Raw genomic sequence first — 18,876 nt, 5'->3', positions numbered from 1 at the left:
CCTGCTCTGTGGAATTTGCCAGTGGCTGCTCCGTATGTTTTGTTTGCCTGCCTGGTTTTTGTAATCTTAAATCTTCTTTTTGAAGTAGAGCTCACCTGTTTAACTCGACCATTTCGCCTTTGGTGTTGTGCTTTCGGGACCTTTGAAGTGAGCCCTGATAGTTCCGCCTGACATTATAGAGATTCACCTCATGGACTGTGCTTGCGTTAGCGTGGCTCTCGTAGCACAACCATGCACCGTATGTACTTTTAAACCCGCTGAGCTGGGATTTCTGTCAAATTACAGGACGTCATCTTAAATCATCTTTGGTTTGCACAATGTCTTAAAACAGGACCAACAACAGCTGACTGTTTTCCCTCAGTTTAGCACACAAGTAGCCTAAATAAATGCAGTAGCATAGATCCACAGCCTGCTTTTTTGGTCTAACTGATCATTGTGTAATTTTCTGTAAATATACTTTTTTTAGCGAGGATACAAACAGCCGAGCTTACAAAAGTGCTGTCACTCACCATGAGAGAGGATCGCCGTGAGTTAAAGCAACTAATCCGCTCACTGATAGCAATAATTCACAACTGTCGCTTCGGTCGGCACAAATGTATTTAAAGAGTTGTTGATTCGTGTATTGAACACCTCTTGTTGATACCTGAGGAAGCCTTAATGTAGCCCTGTTGGGATGTGATTGAACATGGCGTTTAGTGGTTTTACACGCAGATAGAATTGTTCTGCATGGATTATGTTTTTAGATCAGCACTTTTGTTTCTGTGTTTTTTTGTGCACCGCTGCGTTTAACTGATAAACTAAATATTAATCGAGCCTTTGCTGATGTAAACTGAGTCAGTGGGTGACTGTGTGAGTGTTTCGATTGAATGAAAGTGTGTAAGTTTAGAGATGCTTACTCAGGGTTTCCGTTGCCCAAACAGCGAAGGAAAAACTTCTCCCCCTCTCGTGGAAGATCGCTCTCAGGTTGGATCTGCACATTTGGGGAATCTGCAAGAAGAAGATGGACACACACACACACACACACACACACACACACACACACACACACACACGCACACACACACGCACACACACACAAACAGAAGCACATGGCGTACAGTTACATAACACAGGACTTAATATGATACAGACATGAACGCAGCACAGGGAGTCTCATTCATCTCCATCTTCATCTCTGATACCATCTGCATCCTGCAGGCGTCATTGTCCCTCTGCCTCTTTCTATGACATAATCCCTTACACAACGGCGTCGCTTTTTCCTCTGTGATGCAGTACTGCTGTGTCACCCACAAGATGGCAGCACTCACACAGACTCCGTGTCTCCATTTGTGGTTTCATTTTTGATGATAACCTTCTCTTCTTATCCACTGTGACTTGACTCTTTCTGAGTGCAGCAGCACAGGAGAGTGAAATTGAGCCATTCACATATGTAATTAATAATTTACATCAGGAGTTTTTCCTGATAAAATGAAAGTAGCCATAGTTACTCCATTTTATTAAATGTGACAGACATGATATGGCCAGTTATCGACCAGTGTCATTATTACCACAATTTTTAAAAATTTAGAAAGGCTATTTGTGATAAAATTAAAAAAGTTCTTGGATAAATGCAACATATTAAGTAATAGTTGGAATGGGTTTTGGAAGAAACATTCAACAGCAATGGCTCTAATGGATTTGATTTTAAGAAATATCAACTGCAATGGATGAAAAACAATATCTTATAAGTATTTTTGTAGACCTCAAAAAAAGCGTTTTACACTACTGACCATTCCATTCTGCTTGAGAAGCTTGAGGGTTATGGTTTCAGAGGGGTAACACTGAAATAGATGGCTAGCTATCTCACAAACAGAAAACAATTTGTTTAGATGCAAAATGTGATATTGAACATGTACACTATAACAAGTGGAGTACCTCAAGGGTCAGTTCTTGGACCCAAGTTGTTTAAGCTGTATGTGAACGATTTAATAAATGTTTCTACAGACCTGAAAGCATTCTGTTTGCAGATGACATGCCTTTATTCTATGCAAGAAATGATTTAATTTAGATGGTGGAGATGGTCCAACAAGAAATTAATAAAATGAAAAAATGGCCTGATCAAAATAAGTTAGCAATCAATCTGGACAAAACACATTTTATCATCTTCACCAATAGAAAGGAAAGCTTGAAGGTGTCGATAAAGTTGGATGGTTTGGAGATTAAACGAATAGAGAAAACAAAGTTCCTTTGTGTCATAATTGATAAAAAGTTAAATTGGAAAACACATTCATATTAAACTAAAACTGTCAAAAACAATTGCAGTTCTTCACTAAATCAAAGGTTAATTGGATAGTAAAGCTTTGTATATAATGCATATATAATGCATTGTTCATTCTGTATGTGACATATTGCATTGAAGTATAGGGAAGTACATACAAAACAGTTATACAGCCATTATTTATTTTGCAGAAAAGAGCCATTAAGATCATTACTGGAAGCAATTACAGAGATTCATCAAATCCATTATTTGTGAAATATAAACTGTTGAAATTTCAGGTAATAGAAGACTATAACATTTTTACTTAAAGGAAAAGAGAAATCTGTTGCCATAAAATATTCAGAAAATATATATATAAAGCGAGAAAATCATTATTCATGTAAAAATGTGGGTATTATCAGGAGACCGTATTTTAGGACTACATTAAAGGAACTGTATTTCAGTGAAAGCAGTCAGTTTGTGGAATAATTTGGACCAAGAAGTGAAAGAATTAACATAAAAACTTTTGTTTAAAAGGAGAAATCAAGAAATTTTCTTAAACAGATAAAATTTACACGATGTCCAATGATGTAAGAAATGCTTAAAAATGAATGGCAAACTGGGAGACACAAGAAAATGACGTGTTTAGTCTGTGGGATGTCATGTACCTGATCAAGTTCTGAAAAATTATTTTAATTTTGTATAAATTTTTGGTTAGTTTGATCATATACTGCACTGATGGTTGGGTAAACAGGGGGAAGATGATATAAGAATTGACTTCTTCTGCTCCTTGTTTCTTTCAAATTTAACTTGAAGATATGTTCAGATTTTTAAAATGTGCTTTGATTTATTAACTGAAATGAATAAAAAAGAAAATTCCTGTGCGGTTATCATTACAGATTGGTGCTACTGAAATTACAGAAGAAAAGATTAAATTGAAAAAGGGGAAAATGCACTTTTACTGCGCGATAAAGAGAAGGTTGGTGCAATATAACAGAAAAAGAAGAAGGGCAGTAAAACTTTTATTCAGCATTTACTTCTCTTTTTCCTTTTTGTACCTGCTATATTCTCCATCCCTAACCACTCAACACCCCCGCAGCTTCCTCTCATTTCCCAGTTGACTCACACAACACCCGCAGAGGCAGCGTGCTCCTCTTGTCCCCCGGGGCGAGCGACGGGTGGTCCACGGCGCAGGTGATGGGGACGTTGTCATCGCTGGCGCTCACCTGCAGGATGAGCTCGCTGCTCACATTGTATGTGGGGTCGTTTGGAACGGACTCCACCACGTCTGGACGCCCTGAGGTGAAAACGGAGGAGAATGAGGCAGGGACAGTCAGGAGGAAGGTGTCTGCATCTTAATAAGGGACCGGTCCAGCATGCAGGACAAACCAAACACAGCGTAGAAAAACACGGCTGTAATTGCTTTAATGTTGTCAAAGGGGAAGAACAGCAGTGCTCCCAATTTGTCCCCATTAAATGAAAAAAAAAAAAAAACCTTTTTTCTGCTGTTACCTTGCTCCCCTGGGTGTTTTGATCCGCAATCAATCATCAGGTGTCAGATATACTATTTGCCTAACAATGCATTTCAGCTACATTAATAGAAACATCACATTTTACTGATTTTTCTCTCCTGAAAAGACTTTTTTTTTTTTTTTTTTTTTTTTAAATGGTCAAATTCAGTCTTTTCAATTACTCTGTGGGCCCATTAAAGTATCTTGCTTACTTTCCTGTAGCTAAGCTCAGCCGGCTAAGCCATTAGTCAAGCTGAAGAAAAATGACTCAGCATCACTTTTTGTGGCTGATTCATATTTCAAGTCATTACTCAAGCTACAAAAAAAGTTATTGGACAATAAGTCAAGATAAAGACCTAATTTCAAGAACTGAAAAGAACAAAATCCCCTTATGGCTATAACTAGCAACACACACACACTAACAAGAGGTGGGAGAGTTGCAGTGCCAGGCGACATTCAGAGTGTCTGAGGGAACTTTGACACATAGAAGAAACTGTGACTGTAATGTCAGCCTCCTGATTAGTAGACAACCCCGTCTCAGCCACCTGAGCCACAGCCGTCCTGCAATTTTCCAGGATTGCTTCATTTCTGAAGCCATTTATATTCTGGTAACATTCATTTTCAAATCCTCCCGGCCTTACATCCTGCCTCTGTGCCCTTAGCCGGCAGAGGAGAGGTTTTCTATCTCAAAGCTTTCTATCTTCTGAGCTGCAAGAAATAATAAAAAAAAAAAAAAAAAGAAAGAAAAAAGTCAGCCTTGTATGATGGCAGCTCCATCATGCAAGGCTCCCATCTACAGCCAGAACCTCTGTAATGTAACATCAGTAAACTGCATGCAGCACACTCATGTTTACCAACCAGGCCTGGCTGTGATGCCTCCTGCTGAAGGACAGCAAAGGGACAAGAGAGGCTAAAGATCTAATGCTCCTACGTCTGGCTTCCTTCAGCTCCGTTACTCGCTGTTGCTTAGGAGACTGCCTGCATTTCACCGATTTTAATCCGTCACTGTGGACGGTGCGGTAACCCTGCTCGTAATGAAAAGAATCTGCAGCATATCGGCTGCAATCTGTTATTGCCATCTTTTGTTAGTTAAGCTGATTTACGGAACGGTTTCCCTTTTCTTTGTTATGCTTTTCCATTTCTGGATGGTACGCTGTGTAGAAGAAGAGCTGGGCAGGGGTACAGTGAGTATGCCTGTGCAGCAGCAGCAGCTCCAGTTCCAGTAGGAAAGCACGAACACAGCTGACACTGTCATCTGGAGATTGGCCATTATTGTAAGGAGAAATATCAAACTCTGTGGTCAGACCGTGAAAGTGGTTGGTGAATCTTGGAGAGTGGATCAGAACCTTATCACTTACTCCTGCATGGACTGACAAGCACACTCACACATGCACACGCAAACATTGGCACATGTAGGTCAAGCTCATGAATAACTATACTCAGAGGAGACAGAGATGGTGGCAGGGAAGCAGACAGAAAACACACACACACACAAACATACACACCTATTTTTCCTCTCTTGAAACACCCCTCTGCTTCCTTCCACACCCGTGAGCACATCAAATACAGCTGAATCTAATGACATCTGTTTTTATTACCATAACCAGTCCTCTGACCCCCTGAGAAAATTAGTTTACTTTCCAGGTGCATTTCAATAATCTCACGCCACTCAGAGGAGTCCTGTCGTCTCAGGCTGTTTTTCCCACCATTTTCTTTCTCTGCACATTCACACACACACACACACAGTTAGACAGAATATTGCTTTCATTAAAGACCATGGATCTCCACAACCTCACTTGGGCTTGGGAAGATCACGCTTGTTTACTCCCACACTCTTCTGTACATATTTCTGAAATCATACAATTGACTTTTAATAAGGTTTTCAGGCCCCAAGGGGTCACAGAACTGATTCAACACATTCATTAAGGAAAAAAAATAAGACACTGTAAGTTTAAGTGGCTTCTCCCAAGACAGCAGTGATGCACATTTGCCCATAATTCACATTCCCTCAGTTCATTATTAGATTATCAGGGCAGATTTACAAGTCAGCTGCTGTAAGTGGCCCAATAAGCACTTTGGGTGGGAGAGCATTAATAGGCTGCGCTGGGTTGTGCACAAACTTCACCTCTTAAAGGGTCAATTCATTCAAAATTGCTAAATGCAAATATAGCCACATGATGTAGTGAAGTCACGTGGGTCATGTTTGTTTCCCACCCTGACTGAGAGTAAAGCCCATTTCCAGCCGTTTAAAGGGGAGTTCATATAGAGATAAAATATGAGCTGTGGTGCACGTGGGAATATAAGATGAAAATTCCAATTAAAAGGGAAATGATGGGTTTTTAGAAGCCTGAGCAACATGGCGTTTCAGAACACGGGCTGTAGAATCTCCACTGCAATCATGAAGTAGACTCATTTTTGCATGAAAGCAAATAAAATCCAAGAAGAAAAACTGAGATAATCAAGACTGTCACAGTGAGCAACTAGCCCATTGTTCTGGGTGGCTCAGTGATGCGGCATGTTGGCTACAGTACAGATTTCTTCACTTCTTACGTTTAATCAATAATAAAACAATAAATTAAATAGTCTGGGCCTCTCATTCCCTGTCTTATGATGTGTTTAGTAACTTGGCTGCAAGTCTCAGAATTCCTTCATTCATTTATCGGGATCCCCATTAGCTAGCGCTAATGCTGCAGCTACTCTTCCACGCATACATGGAAGCATACATGGACATGCATACATGTCCAGACTTCTGGATGAAAAATACACAATAGGCTGGAGAAAGCAGAAAGCACACAGGGTTCAGAATAGCTTAGCTCTTTCACGACAGCTGGTGCTAGCCAATTAAACCAACTAACAAATCATGTGTCATATCACTGATGATGCAATTCCAGCCGCCCATCGTTGAGCGTGTGTGAATCGTGTCTTTTAGTGAGGTGACATCTCGCACAGCCAATCTGATTCTAGGTCGGTAACTTGTGGTGAAACGTTAAGAATAGTTCAGCTCATAAAGCAGAGGTGGTGGTGCTAACCATTTAAGTCCAATCAAGTCAAGCATCAACTTTCCAAAGCTGTCAGGCCATCAACAGTGATGGAGAAAAGTAGGCGCTGATGCCTGAAACACCTGCATGACAAGTTTTCATGACAGCGTAGCTGCAGCAGCGTTGTGCTGAGGCAAAAGTCTCGAAGGGTAGGTTGTGTCTGGAAGTCACGACCCTCTTGACTTTTTACCAAATTTTTCTGTGTCAACAACTTAGAAGGAGCATGAATGAACAAGAGTTAAAGTAGGAGAAGTATTCACTACAGTGAGAAATTTGACCTTGCATTGTTCTCCGTACCAAAAGCTCATAAAGCATATAAATGATGTACAAATATTTCCTGAAGTGTATTGTTGACAGACAGCCATGGTGTTTTGATGGACTCTGGCTCTGCAGGGCCGCGGTATTTAGACTTTATGGGAAGCATTTGGTCCTTTACAGTCCTACTTATGTTTTCCAGCCTTTCATTGTCTCATCTCAGCTGTTTGAGATGCGTTGCTGTCAGCAACTTTTCATAAAACAGTCAAATGTCTCACTTTCAACATTTATAATGTGTTATGCTAAATCAAATATTGGTTTATGAACTCTGCGTATCATTGCACTTTTTCTCACTTGCATTTTGCACATTTTGTCCCAAATGTTTTGGAATTGTGGGTGTGTTATAATGACACGGGCTTGCGTGACAGTGCATGTGTCAATTTTCAGCTGACTCTGTTATTCCCATCAGCTCTTTGTTTTGGTTTTCTTGCTTGCAGCTTTGCTGCTTTGGGACTCTGTTGCTCTAAATATCCAAACTGCATTTCCAATTGCAGAATTGAGCTGATTTCAGCTCTGATAAAGCCATCCTACAGTATCGGAACAATACCAGACAGTGGAATAAAAGCTAGCAGCTAGTTGGTGAACATGCCAGAGCTTTTAGCTGCTACAAGGCCAGATAATCCCCTCCGGAGTTTAGGAGTGTCCCACAAACACCCTGCAAATGGACAGTGATTACCACGACATTCAATACTGCAACATTCACATGAACACAGCTGAAAACTATGGGTTACCCTGCTATGTCGCCATGTTAATATTCTGGCGTTCACCTCACCTGACCTTTATCTTGACCTCAACCACACACCTGTTAGGTCTTGTCCTTTGCTTGTACAGTTGTGGCATTTCGATGTTGACAAAATCTGCCCGCATGCTGACATAGAAACTCACCAGCATACTCAGGCTTGTATTTGTGGTAATTTCCATCACAGTAAGTGCCTCCAGGACGCCATTCAGCCATAATGACGCATACAGACTGACAGAGTGAAAGAAAAACCAGCGACTCTGGCTGGTAATAAATGCAAATGCAGTTCCATAAGTGCTATGTGTGTAAATAGACAAATGTTAGCAACTGTAATGCCTTCCACATATCATCTTTATAAGGTGATAATATGTCAAGTGTTGCTTGCGCGATGGGTCCTTACATTTACATAACAAGCAGACTTCAGAGCAGATCAGGTTACAAGAAAGGCAGAGTGTAGCTGAAGGTGCAGGTAAAAATAGAGGTGGGAAAAGATGATGGCGCTTGTTTTGTTTTTTTTTCTTTTAAATATGAAGGAAAACACAATACATTTCCATCACTGCTCACATCGTTGATTCTCTTCAATTTTAAAAACTTCCGCATGAAACAAAAAGACTCTGCAGCGCTGCTCATTTCCACACATTTGTTTACCTAAAAATACTTCATATCTTTAAGTATGCATGTCACTTATATACTCATTGTGCTCTCGCAAAGCTCAATACCATTTAAAACATTCCAAAAGTTCACAGGAGATCCAGATAATTACAAAATATAACATAATCAAAGTGACAATATTAATGACTAATAAATCATTCAAGTAAATATTAATATTCAATCATATTTTCCCAGAGGTACTTTAAGTGTATGCAGCATTCTTCTTTGTTAATATTTAAGCTCATACACTCTAGCACCTGCTTAAAATATCATAGGTTGCACACTTTTTTCATTTCCTTTGGAATAAAACTCTTATGCTGTGAATAAAGAGGAGGGAAAAGAGACAAGGTGGGCACATCGCTGAGACAAACAGCCCCCAAGATGGTGATGTTATGCAGATGAAGTGCTGGTGCTGCTGGTGCATCATGCCTCCAGTGTACAATCCACCATATAATAATCATATTAGGGAAATCAAACAACTGGATGCAGCGATTACTGCGGCCGGCATGTTTGGGACTTTACGGTTTGAGATGCATGCTTGTGATCAGAAGGTCTGGATGAAGGCTGCGCCAGATAGTTAGTTAATTCATTAATTGACAGAACAACTGGGTCAAAAACATAGCTTCTGTAATCAAAGAAACGAATCCGCCAGTGGAATTGAATGTTTTGTTTGTGTCGAATATGAAACACAGAGAGAAAAAGCTAAATTCTCGCCTGTCAATTTGAAACGGAGAGAAAAACAAATAAAAATAACACCGACATTTTCACAGTTTTAGGGATGCAACAGCTTTTTCACAACGATAAATACCGGATTAATTATTTATAAACACTTGTCAAGTAAAAACACCCGTCTCTGACTGTGTTCTGTCTCTTCCAACATGGTACAAAACAAAAAAATCTTTCTCAAATGCAACTTTTATGCCATTTTTGGTAATCTTTTAGGTTTGAAAAGTCAATCAAAGGTAGAAGTTTGAAGTCCCTGCAAGGCACTAGTATTTTCAACCAGACACTTGATCAGCCGTTTTTATACATAAATATAAAAAAAATTTCAGAATATACAGAACAAAAATAAGCATTAAAATGCTGTGTGGAAGGAAAGTGAATGACTTAGTAGAACTGAAAAGGTGTTAAACCTCCAGCTCTTCCAGTGAAGCTGCTTTGAAGCTAAAAGTAGAAATGTCTGGTTCCACTTGGCATCTGAAAGGTGTGATCAGTGCAAACAGGAAGAAACACATGCTCAGCTAAAGCTGTCCCCCGCAGAAGAGGAAAGTTTCAGAATAATCGCAGGAGCCATCATTCCTCCTCTTTAATCGCGTTATGACTACTGGAAGTGCTAAAGTGAGCGTTCATATAATGCCATAATTCCTAAAGGTTTCTGGATTTCAGCTTGTCTCTGCTGTGTCTGTTTTTACGGGCTCTGTTTCTAGTGGCTGAGTTTGATGCTCAAAGCAGGGGTCCTACAAGATCCGCAATCAAGCAAGGTTTCCATGTATCCCTGCTCCAACACACCTGACTCAAAGTAATGAGTCCTTGTGCGGAACAAAATAGGCTGTTAGATCCAATTCATTGGATTTAGGTGTGTTAAACATGGAAAACCTGCAGGAGTTCAGCTCTCATAGGACCTAATTTAATGCCACTGAACTAAAGCCTTGTTCTTATGTCACATGCCAACATGATGTATGTCTTTCTAATATTTATTTAACTTTTAAATTTGTATTTTTGAAAACAAAAAGAAAAAAAAACTGTAATTCTTCATTCATTTAAATGAATTTGGTTTGAGTTATTTCTTTTAAAAGCAGTTAAAACAGCCTGAAAGTAAATATATACATATCTATCTATCTATATATATATATATATATATATATATATATATATATATATATATATATATATATATATCTCACACTGATAACAGCTAATTTCTGATTAAATTTTATAAATCTATCTCCTGTTCAGTCAAGGTTCAATATGATAGAAATGAAAAGTTCACTAGAAGCTAATTTTGATGAAATTAACTGATAAATGTGGTGTAAATTCTTTTTTTTCCCCCATTTTTTTAGTGGCGTTAATGTGGATTTCAACTTTTAGAGATTGATCTGTCGTTTCATTTCATCTTTAGGGACCATCCTTCATTTTCTGCAGTTCAAAACTGTGGCACACCCTGAAGTTCTAAGAGTATAAAACAGCATTATATAACTTTATTGTACATGTGCTGTTTTTCAAGCTCAAACCTGTTGTAAAAATGACTGTTTGGGACTCAACAGTGTGGAGTTTGTGATTATGTTTTCAGTTAGCTAGCAATCTTTGCCTCATTCCCTCAGTCGTTCCAAACCCTCTGAACCATGTGCCCCATCACATCCCTATTAGTAGCCTGTTTTCCCCATCAATGCTAATGCCAATGTCACAGTGCACTAGTTTATTGTTCTTTTGATTTCTCTAACTGTCCGGCGTATAAACGCTGACATTAAGGTGGATTTGACGCGAGGTAAGTAGTGGGATGCTGGTTCCATAACTAATTTTCAGAGTGCAATATGCTCTTACTGTGCTTGTCTCATAAATATTAGAATAATCATATGCAAACTTTACCACACCCACGTTTCTAAGGAGGCTGCCTGTCAAACTGACCGCCTGACTTACCCTTTGGAGACGCTGAATGTCAGACTTGTCCAGTTAGCAGCGAACATGCCACTGCTCAAGTCAATGGGAACCCTTAGAGAAGAAGTATTTGTAAGGTGCCTCATGAATCTGTTTTCCCTGCAGCTGTATTTCACTGAAGCTACATACTACTTGTGTTTGTTAGATTTGTTTGGTATATTGTTCATTTTAATCACCTACTTTGTTCTCTGAGCGCTCCACACAATCGTTTCAAAGCATGAAAACGATGGTGGAAGCAATGCAATTGCCCGCTCCAAGGAGCCCACCTGTGTGTGTGATGTAGTGAAGAGAAGTAACTGAAGTGCAAGACATCTGACCATTTTGCTGTGGAATTTTCTATGTTAAGAGTTACATATAAGTTTAGTTTTCAATAATGTGCAGTAGAATCAGATAAGTCGGAGCAAAGAAGCATCTAAAACCTGCAGGACTTGGCTTTTGAGGACCAAAGTTTGAGATTTGGGGCCTAATTGCTGCTTTCCTCTAACTTCCCAGTACTGGACATATCCTCGGATGCATGCGGCGCCGTCGTCAAGCAGCCTTACCGACTATCTCGCAAGAGTTTTATAGAAAACGGCTATCTCCATACTGTCTTCCACTGTGCCTCAGGCAGACGCGGAGATGCAAATCTCCATCTCAGAAGCATTAGAAACAGAGCAGACTAAATTTTCTACACATTCACCTGAGAACAGATTAAGTAACTTCTTCCGTCTTTAAACAGACACACTTTTAACAATGCTCGTCCTACTTTTGGTACTTTTAATAGCGATATGTCTGCATTCATACCTGAACTGGCACAGAGGATTACTATAAAATAACCTCCCAAGTGCTTTAAAAAGTTGTGCAAACGTTTATATATTTGGAACTTAAGGTCATTTCACAATTTTCTAGTATTTCATGGGAAAAAATGATTGTTCAATTAGTTAAAAAATATCTGACACATTCATCAATAATGTAAATGAAAATGACCTGCAGGCTTAGATATTCTTTCCCAAAGTGTTGTGATTGGGATTGATTTTTTTTTTCTTTTCATTATGACCCAGACAGTAAAAATAGCCTCCGTTAATACTAATTTTCATATCTTCTTAATCTTACATTCTGCATTGACATCCTTTACATCTCAAGGCTCTTTCATGGGTATCCTCAAGGCTGCAAAAGCAGGTGTTATATAATGGATTTAATTATAAAGGAGTCTCTGAGGAGCCGCTGGGCAAAACAAGTACTTCTTAGTTTTTATATTTTTGGTGAAATTGCAGATTTTGTACTTTGGCTTCAATCTGAATTTTAATGCGGGATGTTTTACGTTTTACGAAGCAGACTCTGCCGTGACTTTCTGCTTCTCCTCCCGCCTGCTGTCGTCCATTATACTGCTCCAAACTGACACACGCCCATGTAACCTTCCCCATCCGCCTCACGTTCTGCATTATGACAATTTGGGGTGGAATTCAGCCGCTATGGTTTTAAGTGACACCATAAATCCCCATTATCCCCAATCCAATACATCGATGTCACTAAATGATCCATAGCCCTTTCACACAGTACAACTAATACAGTCTTCAAAGCTCTTAGCCTTTCATTCTTCTCAATTACCACTCCCTCTCCAGCACTTTCTTTTCTTTTGCTCTCACTCTTCCTCACTCCTCCTCTCTCTCCATCTAAATCCTCTTTCTGGATTTTTCTCTCCATTTCATCAGCCTTCACTCCTTTTTCCTCTCTCCTGTTGCGCTCCCCAGCCTCTGTCTCCTCTTCTTTAAATTGGCCCCCTTCACCTCTTCCTCTCACCCCCCCCCCCCCCCCCCCCCCAAGTCTGCTCCTAGTCAGCCACAAAGCTGCCTTACTTCTTCTTCTGTGGTGTTCTTAATTCCCCCTCCGCTGTCTCTTTTCTCCGTCTATCTGTCTATATGAGGCTTTTTTTTGCCAACCCTCTCAGCATCCTTGCAGTTGCTCTATTTGCATGCGTGCACACACACACACACACACTTCCACTTCTTGACTCATTTTTTTCTGTCCTCTGTTCTTTCACCATCACTTTCTTGATACAAGGCGTCTTTCTCTCCGCCTCTCTCGCACACATAGACAGGATACATCGCTGTCACCCTTATTCCCTTCTCTCACTTCGTCTTTCTCCCTTCTTCCCTTTTACTGTCAGTGCTGTTGTCAGAGAACAGTAGAAAGCAGCTGTCTATTGGCTCATCTTTCCAACATAAACACACACACACACGCTCAGACAGATACATAGATTGCAACTGCATGAATGAGATGCTGTAATAATAAGACACTGACCCGTGATGCTCCTCAGCTATCTAGCCGGAGATGAGCACTGCCTACGTGTCTGATCATCTCTGCATTACCAGAGTTCTTGTGTGTGTGTGTGTCAAATCAAAAGGTTTTGTGTGTGTGAGGGTGTGTCACACCAGTAATGACTGATCGGTGTTGTTCAATGTCAGGACAGCTGGGTAAGGCCTGAAACACACCATCATTCATATCGAGTCAATCTCCTTCAAATCTCTGTCTATTTCTCCCTGTTTTCCCTCGATTCCAAACAGTGCCCTCATCCAATATTTATAAAAAGCAAACTGGGAATGTCTTTGTTCATTTGGACACAACCCTTCCACTAACTCATTTCACCGATTCAGCAATATCATAGATAACATTCAGTGTTTTGTAACATTCGGTGCGAGTCCTTTCAAAATCAGCAATTTCTGCCGTATTGCTGGAGGACAGTCAGAGAGAATGGGGGGGATAGCATAATAACTAAGGTCATATTTGACATGATATTTAGTTCACTTCTCATTATTATGATAATGCCATCATGAAAATGAAAAAAGAAGAGGAAAAAATAGGGTTTTAACCCTTTAAATACTGACCCAAGCAGAAATAGGGACAAATAATGCATTATTTGTGAACACGCAATATTGCAAAATTATTGTCGTGCAAAGGTAATCCACCAGGGGGCAGAAGACAAGTATAGTGCTGTGTACAACAGGGTTTTGAGCAAAGTTTTTACCATAAAGTGATGCAAAAGGTCTCAGGATCTGCATGTATCATATTGGGTTGAAGCTGGGATAGGTTATGTTGGGGAGCTAGCAAGATTTGAAAGTGGCACACTGTCTTGGCTCCTCCCCCTTGCCCCACACGCCACCCTTCACCCGAAAGCAGAAGGCTTTCTCCACCAACAATTTTCTCTTTCTCCGCTGTTTAGCCGGAGGAGACAAATAAACCGAGCCGGGTCGAGGAAATCCTTTTTGCATTTAGCCGTGTTTGCCTTCTGAGTTTCTTTTTCACTACTTTGTATTTTCATCCTAACACGCTATTTATATGCAGCGTGCGGCTATCAGGTATGTGCTGTTGGAGGGGGAGGAAGGGACCAGAGAGAAGAAGTTTAATAAATATAAGAAATGAACAACTACATTTCAGACCGAACATTTTGACTGGTCAGAGTTTTTACAGATTTACTAACTATGCTTCATATTCCTATACTTGACACAGAGGGACAGCGGGCAATATGGCAAGGGGGTGACACACACACACACACACACACACACACACACAGAAAATACTATCCTTATTACTACACTTCTTATTATATACTTCTTATTGTTCATGATTACAAAATCAAAATCATGAACTATCAGGACAATAGTCTATACTATCGTATAAAAGTAATAAGTAAGAGTAATAAAAATGTCTCTAAACAAAATTACCTACCCCAGCTTTAACAATGACAACAATTTTTTTTTTTTTTTTTTTTTTAACCTGTCCTGTCCAGCATCTCAGCATACAGAACAGCAATCTGCGTGCCATATTTTTGCCAGACAGATTTGCCCTGTCAAGGGAGACATCTCATGTATATAGCTGCCCTTGATAATCTGAATATTTTTATTATTATGATAATTATTTTATTTTATTTATTTATTTATTTATTTATTTTCCTTTTAATGACAACATTAACAAAGGATAATTATTGATAAAAAAAAATAAAAAAAACAACTACAGGCAGTTTTGCTTCTGGAAAATGCAGCACGAGCAAACAGAAGTACAATTTCCATTTTTGAGGGTGCCATCCTGCAGGTTTCTAGATGTTTTTCTACTTCAGTACACCTGACTGAATTTCATGGCCCATTAACAGGCTGGTGCAGAATTTGACAACAAGCTGTTGTCAAGGAGATACATTTCATTTACAGCAGCTGTGTTGGAGAGAGGAAATAAAAAAGCCTACTCTAGCATTTTGGACTTTGAACCACAGTAACGAAAAAACACTGAACAACCTGCAATTTTTTTTTATTTTTTAAACAATGCAATTAGGAAGTTTTCTCATGTCCCTCTCTACTGTGCTTCAGCTCTTCGAAGAACACTGCAACATACAAACACCACTGTAACAACAGGAACAGTATACGTTGTCATAACTGTCAGCTGTCTTCCAGACTCTCTTTAACTATGAGATCACATTCAGTGGGACTTTTGTTTTCTTTTTTTCTTTTTTAATGTACATGACTACATATTTTTGGGTTTTTTTATCAGTCTGATTTGAATAAGATGCTGATTAGTGGAAAACAACATGAACAATTCTCGCTAAACGACTTTCATACTGCAGGGAATCAGATGTATTGGTTCAAAGTTCTTTCTTAAGGCTTAAAAAGTTCTTTTTATGTAAATTAGTGGGGAAAAAACAGGGAGCATATGCAAGGATTGCCTTTTCATTTAACATGCATAAAATTCAGGCTTTCAAAAGTAATGAAGAGGGAGAGACTATAGGCTCTGCTGAGGGTTGGAAATGTTAAGATCACACTTAGCTGGAACTGAGTAATATTTATATAACATGTGTCTATGGTTTCTAGTACGAGAAGGGGCATCATTTCTCTGTAGTAAAATAGCTACAAAAAAACATCTGAAATGATTCTTTATTTAATCATTTATGAAATAAATGGTGAAATAAGTAAAAACTTGATGGGGACAAGCCTACAGGTAAAAAAAAAACAAGGGAAGATAGTCAAGTAAGTATTTGACTATACAGTTATTTTGATTTGCATGACATTCAAATGAGCAGAGAGCTGCAACGACACCCCTCCTGGAGCTTTGGCAGTTGTCAGGGAATGAGCTGCATATTATTGTCTCATTTTTCTCAAAACATGACAATATTTGATATACATGGATATTAGCTTTGCAGGTATAAAGAAAGTCAAATTAATTCCAAGTCTTCACAATAAAAACTCTGTTTATCGATGTGCTATTTATATGTCTTTTTATTCAAACTCCAAAACTTTGCATGTAAAGGACAAACCATTTTCTGCAGTGCTGTTAAATGCACCGAAGATATAAATTATGCAGTGTGGACATAGCCAATGTAAATACAAATCATCCTGATAGGGTTACTTTCGTTTTAGCTGAGATAGTCTGCATTGAAATTGAGTTGTGAGGTCAAAGAAATCCAAATATTTATTCTGGAAAGATATGCTGCAGTTAATTTGGAAAAAGAATATCTAAATGGCAATATGACATAGGTACAAGAAAAAACATTTATTATTTCATATGGTGAGAAGAATGACTCCTTAAACACACTTTCAGTCTCCCTAAAATGCACATTCTTGTCCTCAGTCTTCCCTTTTCTCTCCATCTCCTGTTTTTAGTTCAGCTGGAACAAAAGGAGCAGATAATCTGTCCTCAGGCGGGCAGCTCTCCCATTTCGTCTTCTCTTTTTAGCTTTAGTCCATTTTTTCTTATTCCTTTCAATCCATAATTATAACAACACTGGCAAGGCTTCTGGACAAGATGGACATTTTTGCATAACAAAGCACCAGCGCAGCGTTTTCACATCAATAAATCTTTATCGTATTATATCATCATGTTATGCCGGTATAATTAACATACAAAGAGCTGCAAAAAAGAAGATGTGCAACTTTTAAAAACAAGGTTGATGGAATGTCAGCCAGACTGAAAAGAGGGCGCTGTTTTTACATCCGAGCTGTAAGCCAATAGAGCGTCTTGTAAGGGCAGATGGTGCAAGTGAAAGGGCAACAGAAGCAACACATCCAGCATGTTTGTTCTGCTCAGTAAAGCAAGGCAGAAAACCTCTGACTGATGAGGCAACAAGCAGCAGAAAGGTTTACAGGAAACATGGTTGTAGTTCGGAGAAACGCCACGGCTGCCAACGCCGGTGTGAGTCACAAGCTGCCAAACGTCCCCTGATTTTCTCTTTTGATTTAGTTTTTTTTTGTATTTTCTTCATTGAAAGTCACTTCACTGACTGATAAAAGTGTCTACTTTACTGATTTCAACAGGTTGAATCATTTTTCATTTTCTTTCTAGGAAATTCTTTACAAAAAGGAACTAGTCTCAGGAACAACATTCACAAACGGTTCATGGGAAAGGAAAAAATAAAACAACAAATAAAGAAAAAAGAGAAAACTGAACAGAAAATATCTAAACGTAAATATCTGAAAAAATTTAAAGCAAGAAATTTAACTATTAATTAACAGACATCTTGATTTTTATATATATTTCCCACTTCTCTGAAAGACTTTTAAACTTTGCTTCTTGAAGCCTCAAAGAAAATGTCATTTTTCCATCTGAAAAATCCCAGACATTAATTTCTGCCATTCAGGGCTTCTGGTTTTAGCCAGATGACCGTGGATCACTTATTGCTGTTTTCTATTGTAATGGAGGACCATTCATACTCTTTACCCTGCGATAGGGAGGAAAACACAGCCAAGAAAAGAAAAAGAAATAATAACCAGAAGAAGAGGAGAGTCTACATGGATGTAGCGTTTACCAGGTGGAGACAGTTCATGTGGAAGAAAGACCTTAAAACCGATCCAGAGGTTGCAGCTTTCTGCTGGACAGAAAGCTGGTCTAACAGTGAAGTTATTTGTGAGTCATGTAAGAATCAGAGCAGGTAGTCCAGAAACTACGTTATCCTCCCGTTTGACTCGGATGATTTAAAGTTACTTGCTATATCAAACAGCTGAGGTGGTTAATTTGTTAGCCTACAGTGGAAAAGCTCCATTGCAGCAGTTTTCAGGTGCTGTTACTCTCCACAGAAGTCATACCAGCAGGAGATGGGCACTTCTTTCAACCATAATTTCTGAGTTTTTCCTCGTGTTTCCTAATTTATTCAGCTGATTTGTCAGGAGGGGTGGGGATTGATGTCCTCCCGCTAGACACACGATTTCACACGATGGCATTCGCTATTAGCAATAGCCTGGTAGAAAATAGATGGAGGACATTCTTGTAACTTATCAGCATCAATAATAAAACAGAGTTGTGTGTCGTTCTGTACCTTTTGCTAAAATATGAGTGAAAATCTTACAACCTTTATTTAGTACACTTATTGGATGGCAATTTCCAGAATCAATTTTTCCTCTTCTTTAGATATTAGAGAAACCACCGTCTCTTTGTGAAGTTGGAGATATTCCTGTTTCAATCACTGTATTAAAGGTTTTTCTTCTGTCATGGTACCACCAGATCTCCCGTTTCCTTCTACCATTCAGAAGGAAATCCTTCTGGGCCTGCATGGTGCTTTATTTGATTTTAACTTTGAAATGGCTAATTTAATTCTCTGTGATCATTTAAAAACAAATTGTCCGCTTCAGTAACCTCAGGCAGTTGGATTTGATCGGAAAACTTGTTCACTTCTGGCTCTTCTGCGCCATGTTACAAGTATAATTTTTTTTTTTTTTTTTTTTTAATAAATGTTACATGAATATGTTGATTGCATTGAATTATACCACTTGCAGG

At 39.0% G+C, this 18,876-nt stretch overlaps 1 protein-coding gene across 1 annotated transcript in view; it reads right to left on the bottom strand.

Annotated features, from left to right (window-relative positions):
- Positions 1-18,876, bottom strand: part of cadm3 (cell adhesion molecule 3) — a gene marked incomplete at its 3' end in the record, with an annotated part of 118,847 nt that overhangs the window by 15,836 nt on the left and 84,135 nt on the right. The window contains exons 6-7 of the mRNA XM_079243692.1: positions 3,363-3,533; positions 897-987 (exon numbers count right to left, since the gene is read on the bottom strand). Of these exons, the coding sequence (XP_079099818.1) occupies positions 897-987; positions 3,363-3,533 (262 nt within the window). The remainder of the gene's footprint in view (positions 1-896; positions 988-3,362; positions 3,534-18,876) is intronic.

Source organism: Telmatherina bonti, assembly GCF_933228915.1.
Source record: "Telmatherina bonti genome assembly, chromosome: 7".
NCBI classification, from domain to species: domain Eukaryota; kingdom Metazoa; phylum Chordata; class Actinopteri; order Atheriniformes; family Telmatherinidae; genus Telmatherina; species Telmatherina bonti.
Note: the sequence above shows the minus strand (reverse complement) of the source record. Positions and strands in the feature narration are given on the sequence as shown.